Source organism: Malurus melanocephalus, unplaced genomic scaffold, assembly GCF_030028575.1.
Source record: "Malurus melanocephalus ecotype Western Australia unplaced genomic scaffold, MMel_1.1 scaffold_631, whole genome shotgun sequence".
Lineage (NCBI taxonomy): Eukaryota > Metazoa > Chordata > Aves > Passeriformes > Maluridae > Malurus > Malurus melanocephalus.
Window position 1 is genome coordinate 40,488 of NW_026623863.1, and position 26,973 is coordinate 67,460.

At 45.2% G+C, this 26,973-nt stretch overlaps 2 protein-coding genes across 2 annotated transcripts in view; one reads left to right on the forward strand and one right to left on the reverse strand.

Annotated features, from left to right (window-relative positions):
- ARHGEF26 (Rho guanine nucleotide exchange factor 26) overlaps positions 1-10,222 on the forward strand; it is a gene marked incomplete at its 5' end in the record, with an annotated part of 25,761 nt that extends 15,539 nt beyond the window's left edge. The window contains 9 exons of the mRNA XM_057383418.1: positions 5-19; positions 395-524; positions 836-910; positions 1,648-1,737; positions 4,175-4,329; positions 6,159-6,368; positions 7,555-7,622; positions 7,821-7,925; positions 8,588-10,222. Coding sequence (XP_057239401.1) covers positions 5-19; positions 395-524; positions 836-910; positions 1,648-1,737; positions 4,175-4,329; positions 6,159-6,368; positions 7,555-7,622; positions 7,821-7,925; positions 8,588-8,730 — 991 coding nt within the window. The remainder of the gene's footprint in view (positions 1-4; positions 20-394; positions 525-835; positions 911-1,647; positions 1,738-4,174; positions 4,330-6,158; positions 6,369-7,554; positions 7,623-7,820; positions 7,926-8,587) is intronic.
- A 1,138-nt stretch (positions 10,223-11,360) lies between these two features.
- DHX36 (DEAH-box helicase 36) lies at positions 11,361-26,962 on the reverse strand. Its single transcript, XM_057383414.1, has 25 exons — positions 26,691-26,962; positions 26,362-26,483; positions 25,308-25,509; positions 24,590-24,628; positions 23,271-23,441; positions 22,636-22,715; positions 21,945-22,019; positions 21,648-21,814; positions 21,050-21,131; positions 20,455-20,595; positions 19,814-19,916; positions 19,408-19,495; positions 18,524-18,579; positions 18,358-18,422; positions 17,724-17,867; positions 17,113-17,230; positions 16,401-16,499; positions 15,676-15,849; positions 15,297-15,383; positions 14,572-14,655; positions 14,371-14,470; positions 14,201-14,291; positions 13,738-13,858; positions 13,013-13,165; positions 11,361-12,403 (listed from the first exon to the last, which is right to left on the reverse strand). Exons 1-25 carry the CDS (start codon positions 26,886-26,888, stop codon positions 12,218-12,220), a joined length of 2,946 nt encoding a protein of 981 aa, XP_057239397.1. The 5' UTR covers positions 26,889-26,962; the 3' UTR covers positions 11,361-12,217.
- Positions 26,963-26,973: the final 11 nt, after the last annotated feature.

A 26,973-nucleotide genomic window follows, 5' to 3' on the forward strand; every position in this document is an offset into this window, starting at 1 on the left:
TGTCCCTGCAGAGACTGCTGTGAGCACTGGGGCCAAAGCTGTGGCTGCAGCACTGGGCTGTCCCTGCTGGGCACCTTCCTCTGGGGCAGGGCACTGGGAGCTCTCCTGGCTGCACAGCCCATCCTGCCCGAGCTCATGGCCCACATTGCCCTTCCTCCCCCTGTTCAGTGTCACATGGTGTGACAGTGGCCCTGTGTGGCACATCTGGGTCTGCCCTCAGGTTTAATGTCAGTGCTGGTGGATCTGAGGGAATAAAGCTTGAAGGCTTGGATGGCCTGACTCCTGCAAATCACACTTCCCTGTTAATAAAATAATAGTTTATTTAAAATATAGCGATTTGCATAATCATTTGGTAAAACATAACATTTAATTCTTTTGTCTTCTTTCTCCCCAGAGCCACAAATCCAGCTTTTAAGGAGGTGTTGTCCCGGATCGAGTCCCATGAGGATTGCCGGAATTTGCCCATGATCTCCTTCCTCATCCTCCCCATGCAGAGAGTCACTCGTCTCCCCTTACTAATGGATGTGAGAACCTGTTTCACTCTCTTTCTTTGCTGAATGCTCTTGCAGTGTTAACATTCTCTCATGCTCAGTTCTGGTTCATCCAGTCTCTRTGTATCTTCTTACACCAGTCCTGGGCTGTGGGTTATGGAGTCCTRCTGCAAACTGGGCCCTCCTGCTCCCCTGTTTACAAGTGAAATATTTGGATGTTCTGATAGGAAAATTGTACCGTAAAGGGTCAAAACAGCACAGACAGCACAGACATTGTATGTAGTGCTGGGATTGAAATGAACCCTGCTACTTGGTCCTCKGAAGTAACTGATGTTTTATTTCAGACTATTTGCCAGAAAACCCCCAAGGATTCAGCAAAATATGAGAATTGCAAGCAGGCTCTGAAAGAAGTCAGCAAGGTATATTCTGAATTTATTCTTATGTACTTCCAGGGAAAAATGGATTGTTTTCCATGCATAAATAATGCAGGCAGGAAGAGCAGTGAGGAGTAAAAGCTCTGCATTGTTGTGTTTAAGAAAGGCCACTGGGGACGTGGTTTGTGATGAATTACAGGTTCTTACCTGGGAAAAGATCCCAAACTGGACTTACTGTGGTGGTCCTGGGTTTGTGGGTGGGAGCAGTGTGGGCTGGGCAGTTAATCCAGCTGGGGTGAGGGTGTGTGTTGGAGCAGTGGCCCTGCTCAGCCAGAGCCTGGGCTGAACCTGTGTCCCCCTGGAGAATCAGGAATGGCCAGGGCCCTGGGGACCACTGGGGTGAGGGTGTGTGTTTGGGGCAGTGGCCCTGCTCAGCCAGAACCTGGGCTGAACCTGTGTGACCCTGGAGAATCAGGAATGACCAGGGCCCAGGGGAGCGCTGGGGTGAGGGTGTGTGTTTGGGCCAGTGGCTCTGCTCAGCCAGAGCCTGGGCTGAACCTGTGTCCCCCTGGAGAATCAGGAATGGCCAGAGCCCTGGGGAGCGCTGGGGTGAGGGGATGGTGGGGCAGTGCAGCCACAGGGCCGGGCTGGGTCACTGGGCCCCACAAACACCACGTGGCTGTGGCTGTGCCCCTGCTGGGGTTCTGTGCCCCCCACAAGGGCCTTTTCCAGGGGAGCAGCAGTTTGTGCTGGAGGCTCAGCTCAGCCCATCCCGTTTGCAGCTCGTGCGCCTGTGCAACGAGGGTGCCCGCAAGATGGAGAGGACAGAGATGATGTACACCATTAACTCTCAGCTGGARTTCAAAATCAAGGTAGGATGAGGATCGTATTCCTGACCATTGTAATCAAGACAGTGAGCAGTTGAACTTTCTCAATGTGGTCATATCCCCCAGTGATTCTTGCAAAAAAAGGGATCTGTTGTGGCAGAACAGAAATTAAAACTTTTGGTCAAGTATTTTCCTTTTGGTAGAAGTGGTGCTACAGCACAAAGGATTTAGAATAAATCCTGAATGAAGAGTATTCTTTGCTGTCAAGATAAAGCTGTCGTGAAGATTTTGGCATTAGGAGAGAGGCCAAAGGCTGCTGTTCAATGCTGAGATTTGCTCATGTATCTGGTGGGAAAGGTGTTCCTGGGACACTTCCCAGCCATGGAAGGATCCTGGAGGTGTTTATCCTACCCCTTCAGTCTGGGGTGTCACATGTTTCTATTAAAAACATCCTGTGCAATCAGTCTTTTGTAGGAAACAACAGCAGTCATAGGTAGGGGARGTTTATTGGACTTTCAGGATCTTTCTTTAAGTACATTTATTGTTTCTGTTTGTTTGTTACCATCCAGTTTCTGTAATTAATGTCTGACACAGTCATACAGTTAGGATTCTTTTGGGAGGAGATTGTTTCGTTATCAGACATGCAGTGAGTGGAGGTTCATGGTTTTAAAAGCACAGTTCTTGAAAGGCTCTGAGTCAGGCTTGGGGCAAATGCTGCCTCCAAAAAGACATTTTTCAACTTCCCTAAAGTATTTTTATTCTCAAACTTGGCCTAAAATTTGGCAATAATAATATTTGCTTATAGCAACAGCAACAACAAATAAAAGATTTGTGGGCAAGTGACAGCAGAGCATTTCTGATGGGTGGTAACAGGCTCGAGTCTCAGTGAGTCCAGCCCAGCATCAAGGCTGAGCAGCTCTGTGCTTCCACTCAGATCTCAGGAGCCCCTTGGGATCTGGGCCTGCAGGGTCTGGAGTTCCTCACCTTCCCTTGGGAGAGGATGTGATGTCTGTCACTGCCATACTGTCCAACCCTGTCCATCCCTGTGTGTCCCTGTCCATCCCTGCGTGTCCCTGTCCATCCCTGCGTGTCCCTGTCCATCCCTGCGTGTCCCTGTCCATCCCTGCGTGTCCCTGTCCATCCCTGCGTGTCCCTGTCCATCCCTCCCTGTCCCTGTCCATCCCTCCCTGTCCCTGTCCATCCCTGTCCCTGTCCATCCCTGTCCCTGTCCATCCCTGGCTGACCCTACCCCACCTTGTGCTGGTGCCATGGCAGCAGCCGCAGCAGCTTTGGGGGCTTCGTCTTTCTGTACTTTTTAGTGAGATCTCCCTTTGTGCACTCAAACCCCAGCCCTGCAGTGGGTCAGCTCTGGTTAAATGCATTTTTCATTTCTGAGAGTCTGTTTTCTGTAGCAGGGTCATGATGCATGTGATGTGCTCCTTAAGCAAGTAAGGAAAAATTAAAGTAAAAATAAGCTGCCTCTGGAAGAGAGTCAATTAGGAAAATGGGATGAACTCATTTGGAGTACAGATTAGAGGAATTTTTTGTTCATCCTCAAATAGAACTTTTTAAAGTATTTTTTGCTTGTAAACCAGTCATCATGGGACTGTAATTCTGTTTTATAGCCATTATAAATTAGTTAAAGTATTTCAGTTCTTGCCCAGCCTTACAGAGTTTTGGGGATTTGTTTATTATTTTGTTAGATGTAACTGTGGAGAATTTCATGGGAGCACTAGAGAAGTGACTCAAATGCCATGTTGCCTTTGTACATGGCTCAACTGTGTAATTAATTTTTAATTAAGTTTCAGCAGTTTTTATTCTTAAATTTGGCATCTTTTGCACCAGAGAAGTGGGGGTTTGTTTTAGGGTGCCATTATTTGTTCCTCCAGCAGCRAGGTCTCAGTCCCAGTGCTGGGTTTGGGTTTGGCTCAGCAGGTACAGGCAGGCTGCAGTTGGCTCAGGCAAGGGATTAACAGATACAAAAAGCCAGCTCATGCGGAATGGGGAAGGCAGCTGACAAACTGCATGAAGGRATGTTTTTTAAAAGCATGTGAAAGGTGCTTAAATGAGGGGAAAGCAGGCAGTTGTGTTCATTAGGGGGGACCTTGGTCTGCCTGGAGCGTCTGTGTCAGTGCAGCCTCAGGATCTGTGTGACCAGGACAGTCTCACATCTTCCTCCATCTTCAGGCCCAGAGAAACAACAGGTCCTCCTGTGGGCTCTGTGTCTCCTGCAGCTGGGAATAACAATTTGGATGAACAAAGCCAGCTCTTCACATCAGGCACTGAGATCCTCTGGGGCTTTCCCAGGTGACAGCAGCACAGGGAATGTCACCTCTGCTCCAAGAAGAGCCGTGAGGTGCCGGGGACACTTCTGGCTTTGAGTTTATTTAAGCATTTTCCCCAAATAGATCTTAGTCTATTGTCTGTTTTTAAAAAGTTCTCTAATTTTGAAGGATTACAATGTAATTTTCTTGCCTTSCAGCCATTTCCATTGGTTTCCTCTTCACGGTGGTTGGTGAAGAGGGGCGAATTAACAGCGTATGTAGAAGACACTGGACTTTTTTCCAAAAGAACCTCTAAGCAGCAGTTGTACTTCTTCCTCTTCAATGATGTCCTCATCATCACCAAGAAGAAGAGGTAAGAGCTTCACCAGCATGMAACTGCTTTTGTGTTCAGTCCTTGAATCAGAGTGACTTTTAACATCCTGGCTGTGGAATTCAGGAGTTCAGGAGTTATTTGAGTCTGTACCTTGGGTTACAAATAACAAGTAACTGCTTGTTAAACAGGATTTACTTTTGGCAGACATAATTGAGATTCCAAATTGTCAAATGAATTAAAAAGTTCATTTTGATGCCCTAGCAAGGACAGAAGTTTGGGAAGGATTATATATTGGGAATGTCCTTTCCCCTCCACACTTTGCACAATTCCCTGAGTGTGAAGCTCACTCTGCCCAAGTGCCAAAGCTCATTAATGGTGCTGGAGCTCTGGGTGATCTGTGCTCCCACCCACAGWGTTGCCATGGCAGCACAGCAGCGGTCAGAAATGTTTGTTTCTAATTGAGGTTGAATGTTGGTGGGTTTCCTTGTGCAGTTGAATCTCAGAAGATTCTTAACATTTCTCTAAGACATTGCTCCCCTCTRCGTGCTAAAAATGGCCATTTCTGAGGCTGTACTTGGGGCTTTACCCAGAGTTCATCTCCAGCCCCATGTCAGCAGCTCTCACCTGCTGGAGCCTCTGCAGAGGAGGGAGCCAAGGGCTCTGGAGTCACCGGGCTGCTCCCCAGGATTGTGCAGGAGGGGACACGGGGACTTGGCATGTGTCACTGTGCACAAGGCTTTGGAGAGAGATAAAGATCTGCTTTTCCCCACTACCCAGCTTTTAGTTTTTTTGGAAATGCTTCTTCTGCCAGTTGTCCTTGTAGCCCCTGCTACCAGCCCCTGCTGTGCATAGACACAATCTGATTTTAAAAAAAAGATGTAATAGTTGCCAGCACTAATGCAGTGTCTCAAAAGGAGCAGTGAGTGCCAGCAGGTGTAGGGATGTTGGGTCCTGGGGAAAGGCAGCCATGATCTGCCTGGTGCTCGGGAAGGGTCAGCCCAGTCTTGCTCACGCAGACCTGGCTGTTGGATGAGGGCGTCAGGGGAAGGGCAGGGGGAAATCCGTGCAATATTGACTCCAGACGACTCATTTGAAATGCCCTGACTGCTTCTACRTGTGTTTGGATTCCCTTCAGCAGGAGTCTGATCCAACTGGTTTGTGGGATGGAGGTGAGGAGTAGGAAGGATTTGTAGAGGTTTATCTGCTGATTAATTTGTAAGAAATGCAGTTATGATTAGCTGCGCACATGTACAGACTAGTTGATTTATTAATGAGAAATGCATTTATAAGTCATTGCACAAATAGATAGACACATTCTTTTTTCAGATGCAGGATTCCCAGGTAGTGATGGCAGCACTCCCAGCTGGGATTGCCAGTTCTGTCCTTGGCTAAGCAGGAGTTACTCAGATGAAAATACTGAACTGACTTCTTTAAAAAAAAAAACAAAACTGCACCCCCAAAAAACCCAAAAAACCCAAACAAAATCCACCTCTCTCAAATAAACCAAGCCCCAACCAACCCTTTCCCTGGTTCAGCTCATCTGAGCAGGATTGGTTCCAATAGGAGCATGTTCTGTGTCCATCRTTTGAGGGTGTACAAAGCTGTTCTGCAGAAGAAAACCCAAAACCATCTGAGTGTTTGGTTCCACAGAACAGCTGTGAAAATGTACCCCAGAGCTGAGCTAGGGGCTTTGTGTTACACCAAACCCACTGGCAGAAGCTGGTGACCCCCACRTGGAGCTGTGAGGTGTTGGAAGAACTGTCTCCGCCATGGAGTCAACTGTGGTGGCTGCAACTGCGTTTGCTTCCAGACAATTGGAATGGGAAACTAAACCTTAACTGATGTTTTCTCCTGGCTGTGCCCTGCAGTGAGGAAAGTTATAATGTCACCGAGTACTCGCTGCGGGAACAGCTGCTGGTGGTGCCCTGTGATGGGGAGGAGCCCRGCTCCTCTCCCGGCAAGAACACGTCAGGGATGCTGCACTCCGGCCGGAATTCTGCRTCCCACCTCTTCAGACTCGTGCTCCTCAGCAACCATGCTGGGGACAGGGTGGAGATGCTCCTGGGAGCAGAGACTCAGTGAGTACAGTAAAGGGATTTCTTCACCTGGTTGTCTCCAAGGGCTGCCCTCCCCATCCTGGCTGAAGTAGTAAAGATTAATTAATGATTGTAGTTCATTGATTTAAACTACTGGAGAAGGCCTTGATTCCCCTCCTGCAGAGCTCAGTGTAGCCTGCTGGGCCTTGGGCCCCTCACCCCAGGCTCGGTGTCACCGTGGGGCTGTGGCACAGCAGTGTCCCCAGGCACAGCCGGAGTGCTGTGGGCCTGGAGCAGGGCACTCTGGTTATTGCTGGTGCAGCAGTGGGAGCAGAGCAGGGTTTAATCCAGGAGGAGCCCTGGTCCTTGCTCTCCTGGGCACTGTAAGCAATGTCCTGCCTTAGAAACCAGCAGCAGGCAGTGCCTGTTGGGGGATGCTCATGTGCCATCAACTTCCACACGACCTCCCAGCACTGAAAGAGTTCATTTTTTCTGGGCAAAGCTGGAGGCAGGACAGAGACATGAAAGGGAGTGCTCCAGACATGTCCCTGCCTGGAAAAATCGATACTTTTAGGTTTGCTTTCAAAGTTTAGAATAACCCTGAAAGGAACTAAAGATCATCAGTGCTTTCTATTAAAGATCTTATTATGAAGGCAGCAGATGATTCAGACTTRTTTGGAAGTGCAATTTCATTGGGGAAAAAATGCGGGACATTTTTAGTTGTCTGGGCTTTGTATGAAAAGACATTTTGTTCTGTAGACTTATTAATGATTTGTTCTATGCTGTTTGCAGTATAAATAGCAGTTCAGCTGATCATCACTCAGAGCAAGAGTCTGAAAAAAATTCCTGTATTTTAAGTTAYCTATTTTTATAGTCTTATCCTGTCCTTTGAGAAGGATGGTAAGGGAACCTCCAAGACGAAACAGTTCAGAGAGTTCAGTGTGCCTTTGGAATAGTTTTGTGCAGGTAAAACTGTAATGTTTTCCCTGACACAAAGGTTTCCAGCACAGTTTGATCCTGTTTTGTCACTTCCTGTGGCATGTGGGTCCCAAGGACAAAAGTGTTCAGTGAGAATTCTATCACCTTGTGAATAAGGCACAGAATACACAGGGGTTACTCACAGGGCCTGAAGAGAGATGCTGATATTGGAAGAAGAAAGRGGATCCCAGTGCTGACCATTATCCRGGGYATGAGTCAGGACACTGGGTTTTGCTTTTCTGCTTTGCAGGAGTGACAGAGCCCGCTGGATCACAGCACTGAGCCAGGACAGCGACGGGCACCACACGGACAGGACCAGTAAGTTCCAACTGCTGGGAATGGGAGTGCTCTGCAGGGGARCAGCACTGCCCTCAGTGGGGCTGGGGTGGGCTGGAACTACCCTAAGGCATGGGGGGAAGCATGAAGTGGAAATTTGTTAAATAAATGGTGAAGTGTTGTAATAAAAGCCCCTGCTCTGTGACTGGTTTAACTGAGCCTGGCTCACTTCTTCCCCAGCGTTGGCTCAGGTGGAGATCATCAGGACATACACAGCCAAGCAGGCCGATGAACTCTCRCTCCAAGTTGCTGATGTCGTTTTGGTTTGTCAGAAGGTGAATGATGGTGAGTGATGATTTTCCTATCAGTAACTATTTGTTATCACCTCTGCAGGGGTATCCAGCTACAAAAACTTGKTTCCTATCATAGCACAGGGATGCAGTGAGTGAAGGTTCAGCTTCCAAGGAAAWCATTGCCTGAGCCTTTGGGTTCAGGTTTATAAAGAAAGCAGCAGATAAAACCAGTGGCAGAGTGCGGCTGCTGGCTGATGTTGGCATGGGAGGTGTCCACAAATAGGAAATCGAATTTGTCTAAAACGGACCTCAGACATTTCCGTGAGTGCCAGTGTTGTCCAAGGTAAACATCCCCAGYCTGTTGTGCCAGGCCTGGGCTTTCYRGCTGCTACAGCTCTGGCACAGGGCCTTTGCTGAGGTTTTCCACAGGATCAAGTACCCCAGGATCTGGTACTAAAGCATTATGTCAAACTATATTTGAATGACAATATTAAAAAAAAAAAAAAGTAGTGGAACTGCAATAGTTTTTATATACTATTTCTCTCCTAGTCTGGCCGTATTAAAAAAATCTGCCAAAGCTATCCTAAACTGGTACTTGATTGCCAGCCAAGGCAAATGCAGAATGTATATGGTGACTGTCAGCTGAGTCACCTTAGTGCAAGCAGCCAGGTGGGGTCAGCTGCAGAGGTGTCACTGTTGTCCCTTTCCCCGCAGGCTGGTACGAGGGTGAGCGGCTGCGGGACGGCCAGAGGGGCTGGTTCCCCTCCGAGTGTGCCAAGGAGATCACCTGCAGRGCCACCCTGGACAAGAACATGGAGCGCATGGGACGCCTGCTGGGGCTGGAAACCAACGTGTAGGCTCGTCCTGGCCCCACAGCACGGGGGCTGTGCCAGCTGGAGCCAGAACCCAGCAACAGAGCCCTGGAGCCTGGTGATCCCTTCTCTGCTGGCATTCCGAGAGCTCCACRCTGAACCAGCAGTGTCTTGGGCACCACTCTTCTGCAGCTCTGCCACCACTGCCTCCTYATGCTCTTGCTCCATCTGGTTTTGCGTATCTGAACTGCCTTTCAGCAGTAGAGCTCTGTAGAGGACTGGGCCCCACCCCTGGAGCTGGAGGTGTCCCCGCAGTGCTACAGCCCCAGCATTCTGGGACACTCCTGCACCGTGCCAGCAGCTTTGTGGAACCTGAACTGGAGTAACCAGCTCTGAACTCTGTAAAGGCTGACCTACCTCTCCAGTGCAAATCCAGGAATGGCCCTGGCCTGGCACAGGCAAGGCTGGCAGGACCTCGGGGAAGAATCCAGAGCTGTGCCTCCAGTGGGGCTGGTCTTCAACACCAGGAGGCTGCTTAGACTGACTCCAAGTTCTGCTGTGGGGAAGGGATTTCTGAAAGCAAGTGGAGGTACCTCAGTCTGCAAAATAGGTGCTGCTGCTCTCTCTAAGCACAGGTATTGTACTGGAGAGTAATTGCTGGAAGTGGGGGCACTTTGTTTCTGGTTTCCTCAGGTGTCTAATGAGGTCTTGCACCTCACTTAGTGCTTCAGAACAGGGGCGTGATTGAGAATATAAAGTGCACTCACTGCTCTGGGAACAAATGCACTCAAGGGTAAGCAGAGTTCAGGGCACGAGGCTGGAGAGGTGTGAGAGTCTGCATGATAAAAGCCCTCCCTTTTAAGGACCAGTTGCTGCCCCAGCAGCATGGAAATTGCTCACTAGAAAGGAGGGGACAATTTGTAGAACCAAGGCTTTCTTCTTCTTGTCTTCCCCATCCTCTGCAAAGGGGATGGATGCTGGTTTTTATCCTGGTAAATGCTGATGTGAGTGGTGAGTGAATTGGGTGTTTGTAAAGATGTGTAGCTAACAATTTATACTGCATTAGGAATGCAGGAATTTTGTACACAAATACTTWCTTTGACAGTGTGACAGTGGTTTTACGGCCATGCAAATTAATTTATAAGTGGACTGATAAAATATTAGAGAAAACTGTAAATTGAACAAAGACTTATTTAACATAGTGAAAATACTGCTACTGTTTTAACAAATTTTACTGTATACATGCAGRTGTTTAACACATAAATGAATGTATAAATCCAGGCATTAATTTTACTGGGATTTTTAATACATTGTATATAKTTTTCATACCTAGTTTTTCCARAATGCTGTAATGTTTTGTAAAGACRTTTTTCATTTTTCCTATTGTTGGACAGTTCTTCAAGAATTAAAAAACTTGTATGATTTTATAGGACAGCAATCAATAMAATGCTTTTAAATCCTTACTAAAAAAAAAGTTTAGAATTGTTTTTTAAGAAAAAGCCATAAAGCTGCCAATTGTTAATGTAACTTTTGTCAGAGAAATTAAATCTCTTCAGTAAATGTTGACATTTTAAATTTCCTTATTCTGTAAGATAAATAACATGATCCTGAATCCTACTTCAGCTGTCACAGATCCCYTTTACCTGCTGGACTTTGAGCAGTGGCCAGGCACAGCATCTCRCTGCTGCAAGATCATTAAGTGGGACATGGAAAAAGTCTTGAGTTCCCTCTGCTTCCTCTAGTTTGGCAGAGTTCAGCTGGAAGGGACCAGGTCCCTCCAGGGACTGCCTCTCAGGGCTGCCTCAGTGTTAAATCCTGTTCCTTAGGGCACCTTRAACAACCTCAGAGCTGGGGCCTCAGCACCTCTCCACGGCTCCTGCTGCAGGGTCTGTCCATTCCCTCAGCAAAACCCTGCTTCATCAAGCCCAGTCAGGCCAGCTTTAACTATTCCTCCCCAACATCCTGTCCCTGGAATCCAGGGAACAGAGCTCCGACACTTCACACTATTTTCATTAGCAAAAAAAAAAAAAAAAAAAAAGTCAATTTTTAACAGATTTCTCTATCAGCAGCCCACCGTGCCCTCCGGCCCTGCGCAGCTCAGAGCCGGCCCTTCCCCTCAGCGCCGGGCGCCATTTTGTCCCCTCCTGCCCCAGCGACGCCCTTTGTTTCCAGCACCGAAATTCCCACTACGAATCATTTAATTCCCATTTCCACCCAGATCACACTAATTTATTCCCCTTTTCCCTCCCCTTTGAGTCCGGGGCTCACCTCCAGCGATGCYGTGGCTGCTGCATCCTCTGAGGGGCTGCGCTCAGGGCTCGGCTCCTCACTCCTCACAGCCCCGCCCGTACTTTTCCCCTTCCCAAAAGCCCCAGGGCCTGCCTTATTCTCCTCATTTCCAAAAGMTGAGGGTGAAGCAGTCAATTGGTGGTGGGGAGGATGGTTGAAGGCTGTGATTTGTGCAGCTGGCAGGGGAAATGATGAGCTTGGCACCCTCCATCTCTTCCTCAACCCAATGGAAAGCACCGTTTATATAGAAATAAGTCAAAATTACTGGCTAAAACAAGTTTCACCTGGTCTGTTTTGCTTTCTTCAGGATACAGCGCATAAATGCTCCCCAAGCCTGATGATCAAGGTCATTTTTGCAAAGAAAAAAAAAAGCAGCCACCAAAGAAGAGAGAAAAKTTCTAGTTCTAGGCAAATAAAAGGAGACACAAGAGCTTTTCTTGCTCGAGCATAAACCTCAAAATGCTTAACAAACGTTTTTATTCAAACATTCTTCCATAACTGGAAATCATTCAAAACAGAATGACATTCAAAACATTGAGAACAGTTGAAATAAGACTTAAAAAAGATTTTTAATGGAATACTATAACCCAAACATGAACTTCTTAAAAAAAAATAAATTCAAATGCAATTAAACCTTAACACATAACCCAACATGACTTTTATCTTGCCACGCTTGCCCTAATCTGCAATTTCAGTCAGTAATGATGATGGATGGGGACAGAAARAAAAGGAAGGTTAATTGAATGGCATGAAATGCAGAAGAGGAGAATATTTCTGAAGATTGTTTCCTGCCATAGTACAAATTCAACAAGTGTTTTCAGGTTTAGCTTAATTAAGCTGTAAATTACCTTCTGTGGAAGTGTTGGTGAGCAGAGTGCTGCACAGCTGGAATAACACAGCAATGTAATTACTTACCACACCCCACTAAAAAAAAACAGTTTAGGTATTACTAAGCAGTATTTTAACAGTTCTTTTAAGTTTCTGTTACCTGATGGATAAAAAAACCAAAGAAAATAGCTACAACAGGACAAGAACCATACACCATCCAACACTGCCTTTCTCTCCCTCCCAAAGCTACTGAGCACAGAACACATGCATGTACACATACTGCCAACTAGCTCCAAATAAGTGCTCCTCGGGATGAGGAAAATACCAGTTTACCCTACAAAAGTTGTTCCTCTAGCTAAAGAAATGCTGTAAAAAAGAAGGTGGCTGGGCTGGCAGTGTGGCTCAGCGAAGCATGTCAGCTGTGGCGCTCACCCTGGAAGCGCGGCGCGAAGTTTTTGATTTCCTCGTTCTCCTGCGTGGTGATCAAGTCTATAATAGCTGTCAGCATTGCTGTATCCCTGGATTTGGTATCATTCCAGTCCACGGGATGGGGGTTTTCTATTTTTTCTTGTAGAAGATCATCAAGYTCTTTTCTCAAATCCTGGAAAGTATTTGTTGTAATGAAGGAAAGAAAGGAAAAAGGAGAGATGGGCAGTTAGAGCTACAAACACATCAACAGAGAGGTTCCAATACCTGRGGCCTTCTGTTCTCCTGACCTTTTTACACCTGCTGTTCTCCCATCAGTTCACTACCACACAGCTATTTTCAGGATCAAACGCTGTCTCTCAAAACCTAGCAGTGTTACCTTTGATGAGRGATGACCATCTCTGGATGTGATGCCTCTAACAGCCCACACATCCATTAGCTGACTGTTTCAGGATTAAAAATATTGATTTAAAATGAAAAAAAAAAAAGGTACTATTTCTGGAATCTGATATGAAACAGTTCTATGAAACCTATTTCTGTTAACTGAGGACCCCCTCCCTCATGTTTCCATATCCATGTGGTTATTTTCTGGACTGACCAATGAATCCTAGAGTTTCTGCTGTGCAAAAGTTTACTGTGTGTGCTTGAACTGCTCACTGGGAGTGCACTTCATCTCCCTGAGTGATGAATCAATAGGCACACAGAACTATCAAGTCCAGAAATCCCCGAGCAGAACCAGTGTTACACCGAGATTTCCATGTACATTATTTTGAAACACAGTCACCTTGACCAAGTGTGCAATTCTTGCTGGAGATTGGAAAACAATCCAGTCRTCCACAGCGATGGTTTCCTGGTCCTTATCCTTCTGAATGGATATATCCCCTCCAAAGAACAAAAGGCAGTATGGAGACACCTCTGTACAATCATACAGGTAAATCTGCAAGACACAAAATTGTCTGATCACCCTTAAAATATCTCAAGTGCCATCAGTAATCCTTAATGAGACTCCTACAGAATTCCAGATGATTATTATTCAGTCACTCACAAATTCTGAAGATGCATGAAGCAACGCAGTTTAACAAAAGTTACATGAAATCGGATTGAACAAGAGCATAAATGGTCTCAGGTCTTTCACACAGTGGTGAAAATCAAATCAGCTGCTCCGTAATAAGAGAAAAAAATGTCAGCATATTGAGAAGTGTTAGACTGACAKGAAATAGAAAAAACAAACTAAAATACAGAAATTCACACCTGTTATTGCCAGACATTATATAAGAACTTCAAATTCTGCAAAACCCCCCCTAAGAACTAAACTGCAGAAGTTCATTATCATGTGGTACAATACTCCCAGTACCACAAAGGACAATCTGATGGTGTGTACAAGGAATGGCCCAGGACATGGCAGCCCCAAAACAAAGGTTGTTCACATCCACTCTGAACCCTGATCCAATCTCACGGAAAAAGGGATAATAAAACAAATAAACCCCACAAACACAACCCCTGACTCACACTGCTGGTCCTCATCTTCAAATGGTACACGAGCCAGTCATAATGGAACTCTGTTTCCACCGCGTTAACCGATTTGGGATGGATATTAACTAATCCATCTGGCTTGGTGTAAACTTTMAGCCTTCAAAGAAAAAACAACAACCAAAACCAAAGACTCGGATATTGCAAGAAGTGATAAATCAACAGACCAGGCCCTGGGCTCCCTCCTCCCAAATAACCAGAAGTGACAGTGTTTGAACTGCTGCTATAGAACCCCTTCAGAGCAGTGCTACTGAGATGTTGTAACATTAGCCATGGCACTGCAAGGTYACACAAATTATTTCAGGTACTAGCAGGAATCCAGATGTTGAAAAAATCAACAATTCCATCCTCAGAGAAGGTAACACACAAACTCTAAAGTGAGATTCATCCATGCACTCATGCCACTGCTTCACCTTGCCAAACTATTAAACCAAACSCTCACATTTTTTTCCTTTTGCTGAAGCTGGGTCGGATCTTTGCCACTTTGGGATAGAGGCCAGCACAGATGACTGCTTTGAGCAACTTCTCATTACCTGCAGGAGACAGCAAAGTGAGACAGTTCTGCAAGCTGAGATGTCAGCTGGCATAGATTCTCATTCCCACCATGGTTACCTGAGTTGGTGTTAGATTTGGGATCCTTGGGGTCCTTGCTACTCACAAATCCAGCTGCAAGGAGATGCTCAGCAAACTGCCCTTTCATGTTATGCAGCATCTAGGAAACAACATCAAGTTCCCCAGAATGATGCTGTGCCCAAGGCTCCTCCTCCTCCTCCCCACAGCCAGGATCCTGCTTTAACCTGGCAGGACAGTTACCTGCATGGTATGTGAGGACAGGAAATGTTCCCAGCAATAGTCCTTCTCATTCCTAAAACCACAACGCCGTGCCTCTTCCCAGCCCTAGAGATGRAAACCAGAGTTCCAAGGCATTTGTAAGTGAACACAACACTATAGACTTAATGACAGCAAAAAGTGGAGGTCAACAAACAACAGTTACATGTTCCCTACRGGAGAAGGTAAATCCTTTGATCTCTCTGTATTATGTGCACATATCACAGTGCAGAAAAACACAACTTTACAACATGCTGAACCACAACCTTCCTCTTTCCATGGCAAGCAGCAATACCTGGCTGCATTTGCCAGAGCACTATTTGTTGTTATTAACAGTTCTGGGTAGAAACTGCTTTTTCCAGGCCATTTATTTCCTCCTCACCCCMCCAATACAATATAGCAAAGTCCCTAACACTTCTGAAGTTGGCTTCAGCCCCTCACAGAGGCCAGAAGGACAAGAATGACCAACTTCAACAAGGTAACCATTAACATTCTGTTCCCTTTGTCTTTTTCAGACCTATCCACAAGAAATCAGATTATTGAGCCTAGAAACAAGTTTCTTCAACTCTACAAGAGTGAAGATCAGTTTGGTTTTGTGTTTCTCCAGAAGCCCAAAAAGAAATCCTACAGAGCATAAGCTGATCAGCTTTTTCCTCAGGATCTGCTATACTACTCAAAATTCTAGAAGAAAAAAACAGTAACATGCTTACAGTGAAAGCATTCAGCACAGTCAGATGGTCACTTTTTGAGTTCTTTGACAGCACCTTTCTTCTTGCATCTGCAATTTTCTCTTTGCCCTAAAAATGAGAACATAYAAAATATCCAGACTGACATGACAGCTTTCTTTTCCTAATTCAGGTACATCTACRCAGCAATACTCTGTGTGAAACATACATGGAAATTACAGTTATTTCCAATATTCCATAGGAAAAACGGTAATTCATAGCATGTGAAGGCAATCCCCCTCATAAAAATGTAACTAACATGAAATGAATGCAACTGCTCTTAAACTATAGCACCTCACTGAGTCCCAATATCCTCCTGAGATTCTTAAACTCCCACATGCAATTCCCGTCTGTGAGACATTACCAGAGGGATGACAAAAGGGTCCTTGAAGCCGAGGCTGGCTGCAATGGTCAGCACAGGGTCCAGGCAGCAGAAGAGGGCTCCAAACAGGATCATCTTCCCAATGTGTGGCTCCACGGGCAGCCGAGCCAGGTGGATCCCCAGCGGGGTGAGCTCCTCCTGCCTGTCCAGAGCATTCTGCCAGGACAAGCACAGAAAGGACGCATCATGGGACATGGGGAGGGTTTCCTTGGAAAAGCCACTGCTACATGGGCATCACTCACTAAATATCCATACACAAAATGAGCTATTCCTATTTATGGCTACAGCTCATTTGTGCAATAACACCTGAACAAGGAGGCAGCAGAACAAACACATCATGAATCTCCCGTGCCCAGCACCCAAAGGAACAATACACAAAGTACTTCTYCCTGATCCACCTGCAACAGGAAGGCTGTGGATGCAGCAGCAGGTACAGAGAAGGGAGTTAAATCAACACCTGCAGGGAACTTAAATGTAGGGTCATGTGTCTGTTTGGAGTAATTTAAAAAGTCCCTCAGAGCTTCTCTCTGGTCCCCACAAGCACCATGGATTATGTGAGTTACTGCCTCTGTGCAGTGATGGAGATCAAGGCTCCACACAAAGGGTGAGGGGTTGCAGTGCCCAGAGCTGTGCAGTCAGACCTGTCTGGTGATGCACAGTAACACAGCTCTGAACAGATTATTCCTGCAGCTGAAGCAACACTTTACCAGCTCCATGAGGTGATTTATGGCCAACATCACAGCATCATGAGCTGGGGGGTCCATCAGTTTGCTCAGAAAATAGGCAATTTCACCAAGCTTCAGGATCTGAAAGAAAAGTCACAACAAGAGCCGATAGCAACTGGAGAAAGACTGCTGACTAAAATTATTTTGCAATAACCACACTCATGGAAMCAGTTTAAGTAATTCACAGCTTGAGTCAGAATTTCTTTAGTTTAGAACTAAGGACACAAAAAGGTACTAGTGATTAAATTTGTAGCAGAAGGATCTACTCTTCATTCAATTCACATACACATGGTATTTCCTTCTGCTTGCACGAGGAATTCAATACAAACTGCCAAAAGAAAAATTCACACAGATTCTGAAACTACCTTGTAGTCAAATTCTTCTACAACATCACATAAATTGACTCACTGGCATTCTCACTGAAGCTTCTGTGAATAATATTTGGGGGAAAGCACAGCAAACGTCACCTTTTATTGATACCAGACAGTTCGGTTTCTCCTGGGTTTGATGCACCCAGAAAGAAGTGTGCATTTATAAATATTGCTGCAATTATGGGCTAAATACACTGCATTTTTGGTGTAACAGAATTTGGGCTTGACAACACTTGGCTCACAGATGCATTAACTTTTTCTCTCAACCACTWATCCCAATGGAAAAGTAGCWAACAAATATATTTGAAGATTCCTGYGTTTACCTTGATTTGTAAGCAGAGTTCTTCCAAAGGTGTCCTCAGGATCTCTGGTAACTGGTAATCATCCAGAAGGCTGGCACGCAGCCCATTGTACAGATGGTAACAGTGGCCTGGCTGTACTCTGCAATGATTTAAAGAAACAATTCTTTGGTGTTTGGTCATTTGTTGTGGGGGCTTTTTCCCCTAAGAAACTGCGACATTATGATTGTGTCTGTTTACAAAGAGCTTCCAAAAACTCAAGGAATTAGAACTGAAGTGTATCCAATTGTAAAAGCCATTTCAGTCTTCTGAAACACACACCCATCAGCAGGAAGAAGGCAYAGAGAACACAGCAATTAAGGCCATTTGCACTTTAATGTATCAGCCTCATAAAATCAMATGTGAGGGCAAACAGTGAAAAAAATTAAAATAAAAGCAGGACATTCTTCTAYAGGAGGGAAACTGTAGTTAAATGCAGCACAAGTCAATTCAGCTTCCTAGGAAGACAAGGAAACCATTCCTTGCCAGGAAGGTGCAGGAGCCAGCTGTGCCAGCACATGCAAACAATGAAGAACCTTCAGCACCRTTAGAAACTCAACATCCCCAAATGTCCCTAAGCACCCCACTGCTCTCACCTTCCTGCTCGACCCTTCCTCTGCTTGGCATTGGCTTTGCTGACCCACTCTGCTGTCATGGTGCTGATGTTGTTCTGGGTGTCAAAGTGAGTCTCCTTTATTTTCCCCCCATCTATGACRAACACGACGTCATCAATTGTGATGCTGTTGAAAAAAAAAAAAAAGAGAAATAATGCAACTTTTCATCTTTGCAAGTTTTGACTTAGGATTGGGTTTGGCCTCCCTTTTTCCCTCCCAAACAGAGTCAGCAGTTAAAAAATCTGTTTGGAATATCATTAACACCTATASTACTGAACAGTTCAGGAAACAGCTGATTCATTCTCCTGGGTTTGGTAGAAGTCCCCACATGRGTTCTGAAGAGAGGACAGGCAGCTCAGGTTATCATATACAAATAATTGTTGAGTATTCCTGYAGTTAATTATTCAAAACAATGTAGTTGGTTGAATTGTTTAAAACAATCATAGGAAAACTCTGTTTAGTCTATAAATACTTCTAGAGACAAAGTTATAAACAAATGGCAMAAASRCAGAGACGTATTTTTGGGAACACCRAACAGGTTTATATTTTAAAATATCATTTTCATTTCTTTTGTTAAATACACAGCTTTCCTGGCTCTGGGCAGGCAGGTCCTTACCTGGTCTCTGCAATGTTGGTTGCAATCACGATTTTCCTTACTCCTGGCGGGGTCTTCTTGAACACCTGTAATTATCCAGRGCCCATTTATGTGTTTGTCAAAACCAAAGAGGTGCTTAATTTTTTTTTTTGTAGTTATGAAATATTGCAATAAAAGAGTGGCATACCTGAGTCTGGTTAACAGTAGGCATCAATGAATGCAGAGGTATGATAAGAAACCTATCTGAAAGTTAAAAATCAGTAAAAGATAAGTGTAAGCATGCCAACTTCCAATGTTACAGGAAAATCAACTAAATCCACTATACAGAACACAGAATATAGGCGCAAGTCAGGCTGCTGTTTCTTGCTCTGAGTTCACAGATACTTGTATCATAACAGCACATTCTAAAGTAAAAAGGWGGAAAGCTCTTTTTACGATGCTATAATATGTGAAGTTCAAGTAAATATATGAAGTTATGTACAGTAATTTAAATTTCTTTTTAAAATTCTCAAGTTATTTAATAATTGGTCAAGTTTAATACACAAACTGACACAATCTTTCAATCAATGGGAATTTTGCACGCTGCAAGTTAACATCTGAACAGTCAAGAGCCCAGCTAACTAAGACTGGTGACAAGGAAATATGAGAGATGCAAAAGGACATGTTAAAGTGTGCCAGACAGGCACAGAGTACTTCAGAATCTGTAACAAAGCTTCTTAAATAAACAGGACTTAAGGCAACTATCAGCAAAGCAGGGGAAGCTGCTCAAGGTTGAAGCAAAGACGAAGRGCACACAGAATGGAGGACAGTTTTGGATGGGAGTTCTTCCACTACAGAAAGAACAGGAAGAAAATGCAGGTCAGGTTGTTTTTCAGATTGTCACTCCCACACTGAGGAAAACGGGTTGTTGTTAGCAAATGAAAGATACCAGAGACACACAAACACTGCTCAATGCCTTGGAGAAGAGAGACGAAGAAAAAAATGAATCCAGTGCAATAGCAGCAATAACATGCAAAAGGAGTCTGCCACCAATGCCACTGCCAGAATCCCCATGTAGAGTTTGTTTTTTACCTGACTTAAACATGGTTTGTGACATCAAGAGCTCATGCAAAGTGCTGATATTGTCCCAGCCTGGCAGAAAAACAAGAATTGCACCATCCTAGAGGGAAAAGAGGAAGTGAAGAGAGGTTAGAACAGATCACACAGCACAGAGAGCCAGCTCCTTGCACACTGATACATGGTGGGCATGTGAGATCTGAAACCCCACTGACCCAGACTGGAACAGTCTACCCAAGCTGTCTTTTCTATGAAAGTGCTGCTTACATGTATTTACCTGAATGTAAGACTAATTATATTTTCAAAGCTGTTCAGTTACTTCTTAGAAGAGTAAAACAAAAAATTCTCTTCTTTCTGTGTGACCAGCCAAAGTCAGTGCCAGCTCTGGCCCTGCCACTGCCCCAGCTCAGTCCCACCGTACCTCCTCCTTCAGCACAATGTGTCTGATCAGTGCTGCTATAAGGTCCAGGTCCACCTTGTCATCATCCATCATTTCCAGGGCACTGATTGTACTGTCTGAATACCTGCAGCAGGGAAAGCACAGACACTCCCCTGGAACACACAAAGCCAGGGGCTCCTCCTGTTCCTGCTGCCGGGCTCTGAGCGAGCCACCCAGCCGTGAGCCCAGCTCAGATCAGCTCAGTTCTYTGAGCAATTCCTGCACCTCCCAAGTATTCTGTATTGTCTAGACTTGGTCCAGTGTGATTACTGTCCGTTCAGAGGAGTTGAAGAATTACCATGTTACCACTGAACTGCCTTTGAAGCATGTATGTGACCACTCCCCTTCTTATGGATGAGCCAGGGACTAACAATTTATATTTAGGTAATGAATTGAAATTTAACTTGAACAATTCAAGAGTCTGCCCAGGCAAAGGGAGCTAATTCTGCTGCCTCTAAAGCACTCCACTGGTTGCCAACTGCACAGGCAATTCCATCCTCATTTTCCACAGCAGCCATTACCCCACCATTACTGAAGCCCAGCAACACCACACAGCACTAATTTATGATTCTCACTTAAGAGATGACTGAAAACTAAAAGCAGAAGAGAAACTTGGCCCCAACCTGCCCTGCAGGTGCCTTAGGTAGCCTGGCCACTGCTGCTTGTAGAGCTCCTCCTTCTCCTCCTTCTCTGGCCTGCTCACATGGCCCTGCATGAAGCGCTTTTTCCAGTGCATCTGACGGTCCATCTTTTCCGGGCTGTAGCTTTATTTGGGAGGAACAAACACAATTCCATTTGAACCTGAGGGAATCTGGAGCGACTGCACAGCAGTTTTCTGAATAACAGACAGAACAATAATGCTGTGCTTTAGCTAGCCACATCTTCAGTTTCTCTTCTGACAGACATCTTACACAAGCAGGGACCATCTCTGGTAAGCCTGAGATGTGTAAGAAAAAAAAGAAGTCTGAACAGTAAGAAAGACTGGTTTGACTTAGAGGCCTGAAAATTCACCACACCAATAGAGAATCTGTTCTCYCCCTCATGCCAACATTCCCAGGTAGCTGTGTGTCATCTGTAATTATTGTACAACACCTCTCTTGTTTTTTGCTGAAAAATCCAGGTAGTTCTTCTTTATGCCAAGTTAATCTTTGAACAAATATCCACTAAACTAACCCCCCCCAAATACTCTCTGAAATGATGTTCAGAAAAAACACTTGCCTCAACATCTCAATGACATCTTCCAGCAGATATTCCACCACTGGGAAAGTGAACCCAGGAATGTGAATCATYGGGCAATGGTCTGTGGAGAGAGGCAGAACTTGATTTTAAAACTACTGATGAATGCTGCAATGAAAGAATAGAGGAAATAAACATTCCTCACTATTTCTGCAATACAGCATCTCAAAATGTCATGGAGGATACCAATTCACTCCCAAATAAATCTGCTAAATAAAAAAGCACAGGCAGCAGGCAGTATTTTGCACACCAGGATATTCAACAGGTTCCAGCTACTGGAAAAAGCCAGGAGGCTSAACAACTAGAAGTTCAATGTGCTTGCCCACTCACACCAAGTATGCTAAAACATGGTAAATATTTACTACAAAAACACTCTGCAGATTCTGCTTCCATAACAAGYCTGAAAAGCAAAACTGGAAGCAGTATCGGGTCATAATGAGATAACACTGAGAGAAACAGCATCTCCAGCAGCTGTAATTTCTTCTTTTGATACAAAYGAATTCTAAAATTTGAGAATTGCACTGTACTGTAGAAGCCTGAATTACTCAAGAGGAACATTCCTATGAAGTWTTTCACCTACCAAAGTACGCAGAAAACTTCTCTGCATTTAAAGTAGCACTCATCAGTATGACTTTCAGATCATGTCGAATATCCAGAAGGTTTTTAACAATTCTCATTAAAACATCTGACTGAAGATTTCTTTCATGGATTTCATCAAGAACTATATGACTGATGCTGGACAAGAACCTAAAATAGAAGGGGACAAAATTATWGTTTTGTTTTTAGAAAAATTAAAAAGCAGAGTTGTGACTGTTTGGAGCAGCTCAGGACTCATTTCATAATTGCATTCAGTGCCTCATTAAACATGAGCTCTTACTTATCTGACTGGAGCCACTGCAGGACAATTCCCGTGGTACAGTACAAAATGGAACCTTGTTTCCTCGGCAACCGACTGAAAGAGACACAKTAAGAACTCCTCAGTTCTCTTCATGTTTGACAAAATACTTTAAAAGCTTAAACCCCAGCTTCAGATGCCATTCCAGACAYGATACAGATGTGCCACCCTCTGCCTCCCTTACTCACAGCACAATGGGAGGAGCAAGGAATTAGGCCACTGKTGCATCACTTCTGTGGATGGGGAATGGACCATGGAGAGGCCCTGACTTCCCAGCCATCCTTTGGCAACTCTTGCACAGAGGTGCTGACCCCCAGCTCCTGCAGCTCCAGGCTCAGCACWGAGGGCACTCACATGCACAGCATTGTGACAGCCTGGCTGAACAGCAAAGAGAAATAGCAGAGATTCTGTGACCTCCACTTAAAATGCTGGGAGGCCCGAGCTTCCTCTCACCAGCAGTCTTGCTTCAACAATAAGGTTCCATTATTTGCTGGCACCACTTCAGATACTTTAAAAATCATAGCTGACYACAAATGTAAGAGCTTTTGCTCTGYAAGCTCCTGTCACTGCACCCATTARCTRTYACCTATTAGCAGCTATTTGTTTTTAGAACTATTTCTCAAACTGTCTCCTTTGGGTAACAATAGCCAGCCCTTCCCCTGGAGCWGCTCACCTCTGMAGGCGGATCTGGTACCCCGTGCTCTTGCCATTGCCACAGACCTCTGCCCTCTCAGCAGCCACTCTCTCAGCCACCTGAGGGGAAGAAAGAAAATTAGGCAAATCTGTAATTGAGCTACTTATCAGAAGGAACATCTGGAACGGAGATGGTTTGTAAATAACAGAGAAATACCCTGAAAACCACCTTCTTTCCTCCCCTGAGAGCAGGCGAGCCAGGGACAGGTATGTGACCCAGGACAGGCTTTAGAGGAACTCGTGCATTAGCAGCACATTCCCCTTTCAGCAGGGTTAGCTTCCCCTGGGGTAAAGCTGACACTGAACTATCCAGAAGAGTAACTACTAAGCACTTGAAAGCCAAATTCTTTCCCCGCTCATTAGTACACCTCTAGAGGGCCTGACACAACATTAGTTTCTATCTTAATTGACATTTGCACTGCCCAAATCCATTAAAATCACAGATAACAACCCAAGACTAAAGTCAAGGAAGAATGAGGCTGAAGTGCCAGCACTCCACCAACAGCCAAATCTTGTGAATATGCCATCAGTGCACACTCCCAGAGCTGTCAGGAGCCAAAGGCAATGTGAAAAGCTCAGGTGTACTGAGTGAGTGCACAGGGAAGGGGCACTCACGGAGATGGCGCTGATCCTGCGGGGCTGGGTGCACACGATGCGGCACGTGGAGCCCAGGCCGCGCTCGATGTGATCGTCCAGGATGAACTGGGTCACCTGCGTGGTCTTCCCGCAGCCCGTCTCRCCACTGATCACCACCACGGAGTTGCTGTTGATCAGCTTCACGAGTTCCTGGCCCAAACAAAGAGAACAATTACTGTTGTGGTTCCAAACAGATTTTCGAGGATTTCGACAATTCTGTGCTCCTGTGGAATGAACTCTGCACAAAGTGTCAGCAGCTTCCTGTAAGCACTGTGAGGGCTGTGAACTTTGCTTCAGTCAGACCCAATACATGCTACAGAAAAAGTTCAGTTTACACCTCACAGAAATCATTGCTGCACATCTGCACTTCCCATGTGCAGGGTTTCAAGCATACCCAACCTCAACACTAGCTTTAAATACTTTAGATCCTCCATGAATACAACACAAAACAACTAAAAGGAAAGGTGAAATTCATTTTTTAACCTTGCTGCCTCCTATAGATTTTTGGGGACTGAAAACAAGATTTGCCCTGTTGGGCTCCATGCCTGTTTGAGCTAAAGGTTCTCTGCACAATATTTTAACATTCCTTGTACCAACAGAAACAGTGGCCTCTACCTGCCGACCCCAAGGACTGTTAAGGGGAGTGTGAATATTTGAAGAAATAAATGCCTACAAAAATGACATTATGGCAAATAGCTGAACTATAGAAAGGAGCTCCCTAATCATCAACTGAGCCTGCAAAAGCAAATATGTCAGAATACTCCATTTCCACTGCAAACAGGGGCTATCAGCTGAAGAATAAACATCAATTAATAACAGCTACTGTCACTGACCTTATCCTGTGACTGGGAAACTAATGGCACTGGGGGCCAGCAGTGTAGGCATAAAGACTGATTAAAGCTAAAAAGGCTCAATTTGCATTACATTCAATTCYAAACTGGCTAATTGTTCAACAAAGGGCACAAATTTATATGCATAACAATCTGAGTAACCAGGAACCTTCTGGAAGTTTAGCTGGCAGAGAAAGAAGACCTATTAAGAAGTGTTCCTAAGCACGTGTAGCAGCCAYGCACTCCCATGATACTCCCAGTTATATTCCCAGATAAGGCTGTACAGAGCCCCATATCCCGATCAGCGAGCCCCAGGACTGTCCAGAGAGAAATCAGGGTCAGAACCTGGGAGGCCTCTCCCCTTTTCCTGAAGGCCACAAAGGATTGCTGCCASTACCAGGGCACAACTGCCTTCTCCTGTTTTGGAGCACAGAAACACAGATTCTCTCTCTTTAAATACACACTCACCTCTCTCATCCCATATGAGGGGAGCTTCTCTCGGAACCTCTGGGGAAAAAAGAAAACAATATTTATCTTTAAAYACTTTTTCAGCACTGAAGCTGAACAGTTTTGCTGAACAGCTGAACAGATTGCACCTCTAACCTAGACTAAAGTGCAAAATAATGGTAAACTGCTGAGCAACACTTGAATAAACACCGGCCCACACGATAAACTTGAATAAACACTTTAATTCCATGTGTGTTTTCAGTTTCATTCAATTTACAAAAATTATTTCAGCCCAACARTTCAGTATATGATAAGGTAAGTATATACAGCTGCAAGAACAGGGACTAGTATGGAAGAGAGAACTGGTGCTCAGGGTAAGACAACTTTCTATATGTAGCTGTTAACATCAAAATCTCTGTTTTCAAAAGGCAATTTCTTCAGAGTCCAGAGTTGTGCTTTTAGYTTCAGACAAAACTGCAGGGACACAATCCAAAAAAAAAGAAAGAAAAACCCACCCGATGAAATGTCAGCTTAAAATTTCAGATTCTAACTTTCTGAAATTCATAATTTACAATTTTTAATCACTGTTCTGTCAATATGTATGAATTCTAAAGGTAATTTTTAGCAAAACTAAGATCATGACAACTTTCCAGTAAATTGCAAGATATGCTATTTTCAGGTTAGCTTATTTTTTTTTAAATGTCAGTTAGAAGTTTTCAACTCAACACAGAAAAAGTACCTGCATTTCAATATATTTGGGATCAGATCTTTTCTTCATTAAGTCTTCTTTAAGCTGCTCATCTAAACCAGCATCCTTCTCATTTTTTTCAGACAGATATTCCAYATCCCTAGTCAGGAATGCTTTTTCCCAGGCTGTTGTCTGTTTAATAGAMGCTTTTTCAGCATTCGGTTTCACTTTGGCAGGCTTTTCTGGAGYAGGGCTGGAGTCACAGAACAAAAACTTCAGAGATTCCCCCAGTTGTGCCTGGCAACATGCAGAGTGCATGTAATTACATCCAGCAGTTAATGAACCAGCAGCCCACGGGAATAAAGAATCATGGAATGGCTGGGGCTGGAAGAGACCTTAAAGCCCATCCAGTGGCACCCCTGCTATAGGCAGGGAGACCTTCCATTATCCCTAATTACCTCCGGGCCTGTCACTACAGTGAATGTCATTAAACCAATTAAAGTCTCAAACTACCAACCATCAAAAACTTGACATCACGATCTAAAAAATAACACTGTCTTTTGTACCAAATGAAGCTACAAAGCACAAAAAAATCATCAGAGAATTAGCTCTTGCTCCACCGTCCTATATAAGGATCCCTCAACAAAATGGATCCCCAATCCCCTCATTTCAGCACACGTGCCTATTCCAACTRTTCCGGAAAATCCTTAACGAGTCCRGAACAGACCCTGCTTCACAGACACTGAGAAAATGTTCCAAGGCTGCACAGTATCTGAAAACAGGAAAAGCCACCTCTAGAAAAGTAATTCCACAGGSCAGGGGAGCTGAAAAATCCCATATATCTACCATAGTAGGCCTTGAGATCAGTTATAACTTTTAGGAGTTGAAGTAGAAATTTAACACCCCAAACTCAGCAATAATAAAGGAGTTTAACAGAAATAGCTACAACCATTTCAGTGCGACAATACACGTGGAAAAACCTGAGCATATTTGTTAAGCCAATTGACTGAATAGTTAAATAATTTCTGACACATCTTCCTGCTAGCTTACGGAAAAATTGTGCAACTCAAAATAAATGAAAGAACCGGTAATTTTATCTCTTTACCTTTCTTCATCTCCAGACCACCAGGACTGGGCTTCTTGCTCTTTGTCGTTTTTTGCCTGGACAGAATTCAGCAGCTGCACGATTTGCTCTTCCCTGCGCTCATCCATYTGCACAACGGCTCTCTAAAGCAGAAAAGCACAACTTCCATCAGCACGGGCTCCGTGTATCCACAAACAATTCCGGTATCAGCATTCAACACGGCGTTCCACGCCTACCAAGGCTCTYCGGCGTGACCAGAAATCGGCGTTTTTCCCGACGCGCAGTTCCAACGGGAGCCACATGCCCGCCGGCTGCGCCCCGTCCCCGGCCCGTGTCCCCCCGGCCCTCACCTGCTGCCGCTCCGAGTCTCGGCTCTTCTGGCCCTGCTTGCGCGCGTACCACAGCCCGATATCGCGGCCCCTCAGGTGGCTGGGGTGCCGTCCGCGCCCGCCGGACCAGCCCGCCGAGGAGGAGGCGGCGGAGCTAGAGCCGCCATCGCCGCCACGGCCRCGGCCGCGGCCCCAGTCCCGGCGGCTGTCGTAGCTCATGGCTGCAGGTGCCGGCGCCAAACAGCCGGCACTGCTCAACCCGGACCGGCTCAGAGCGGCCCGGCACGGCCCCGCCTCATCCGCC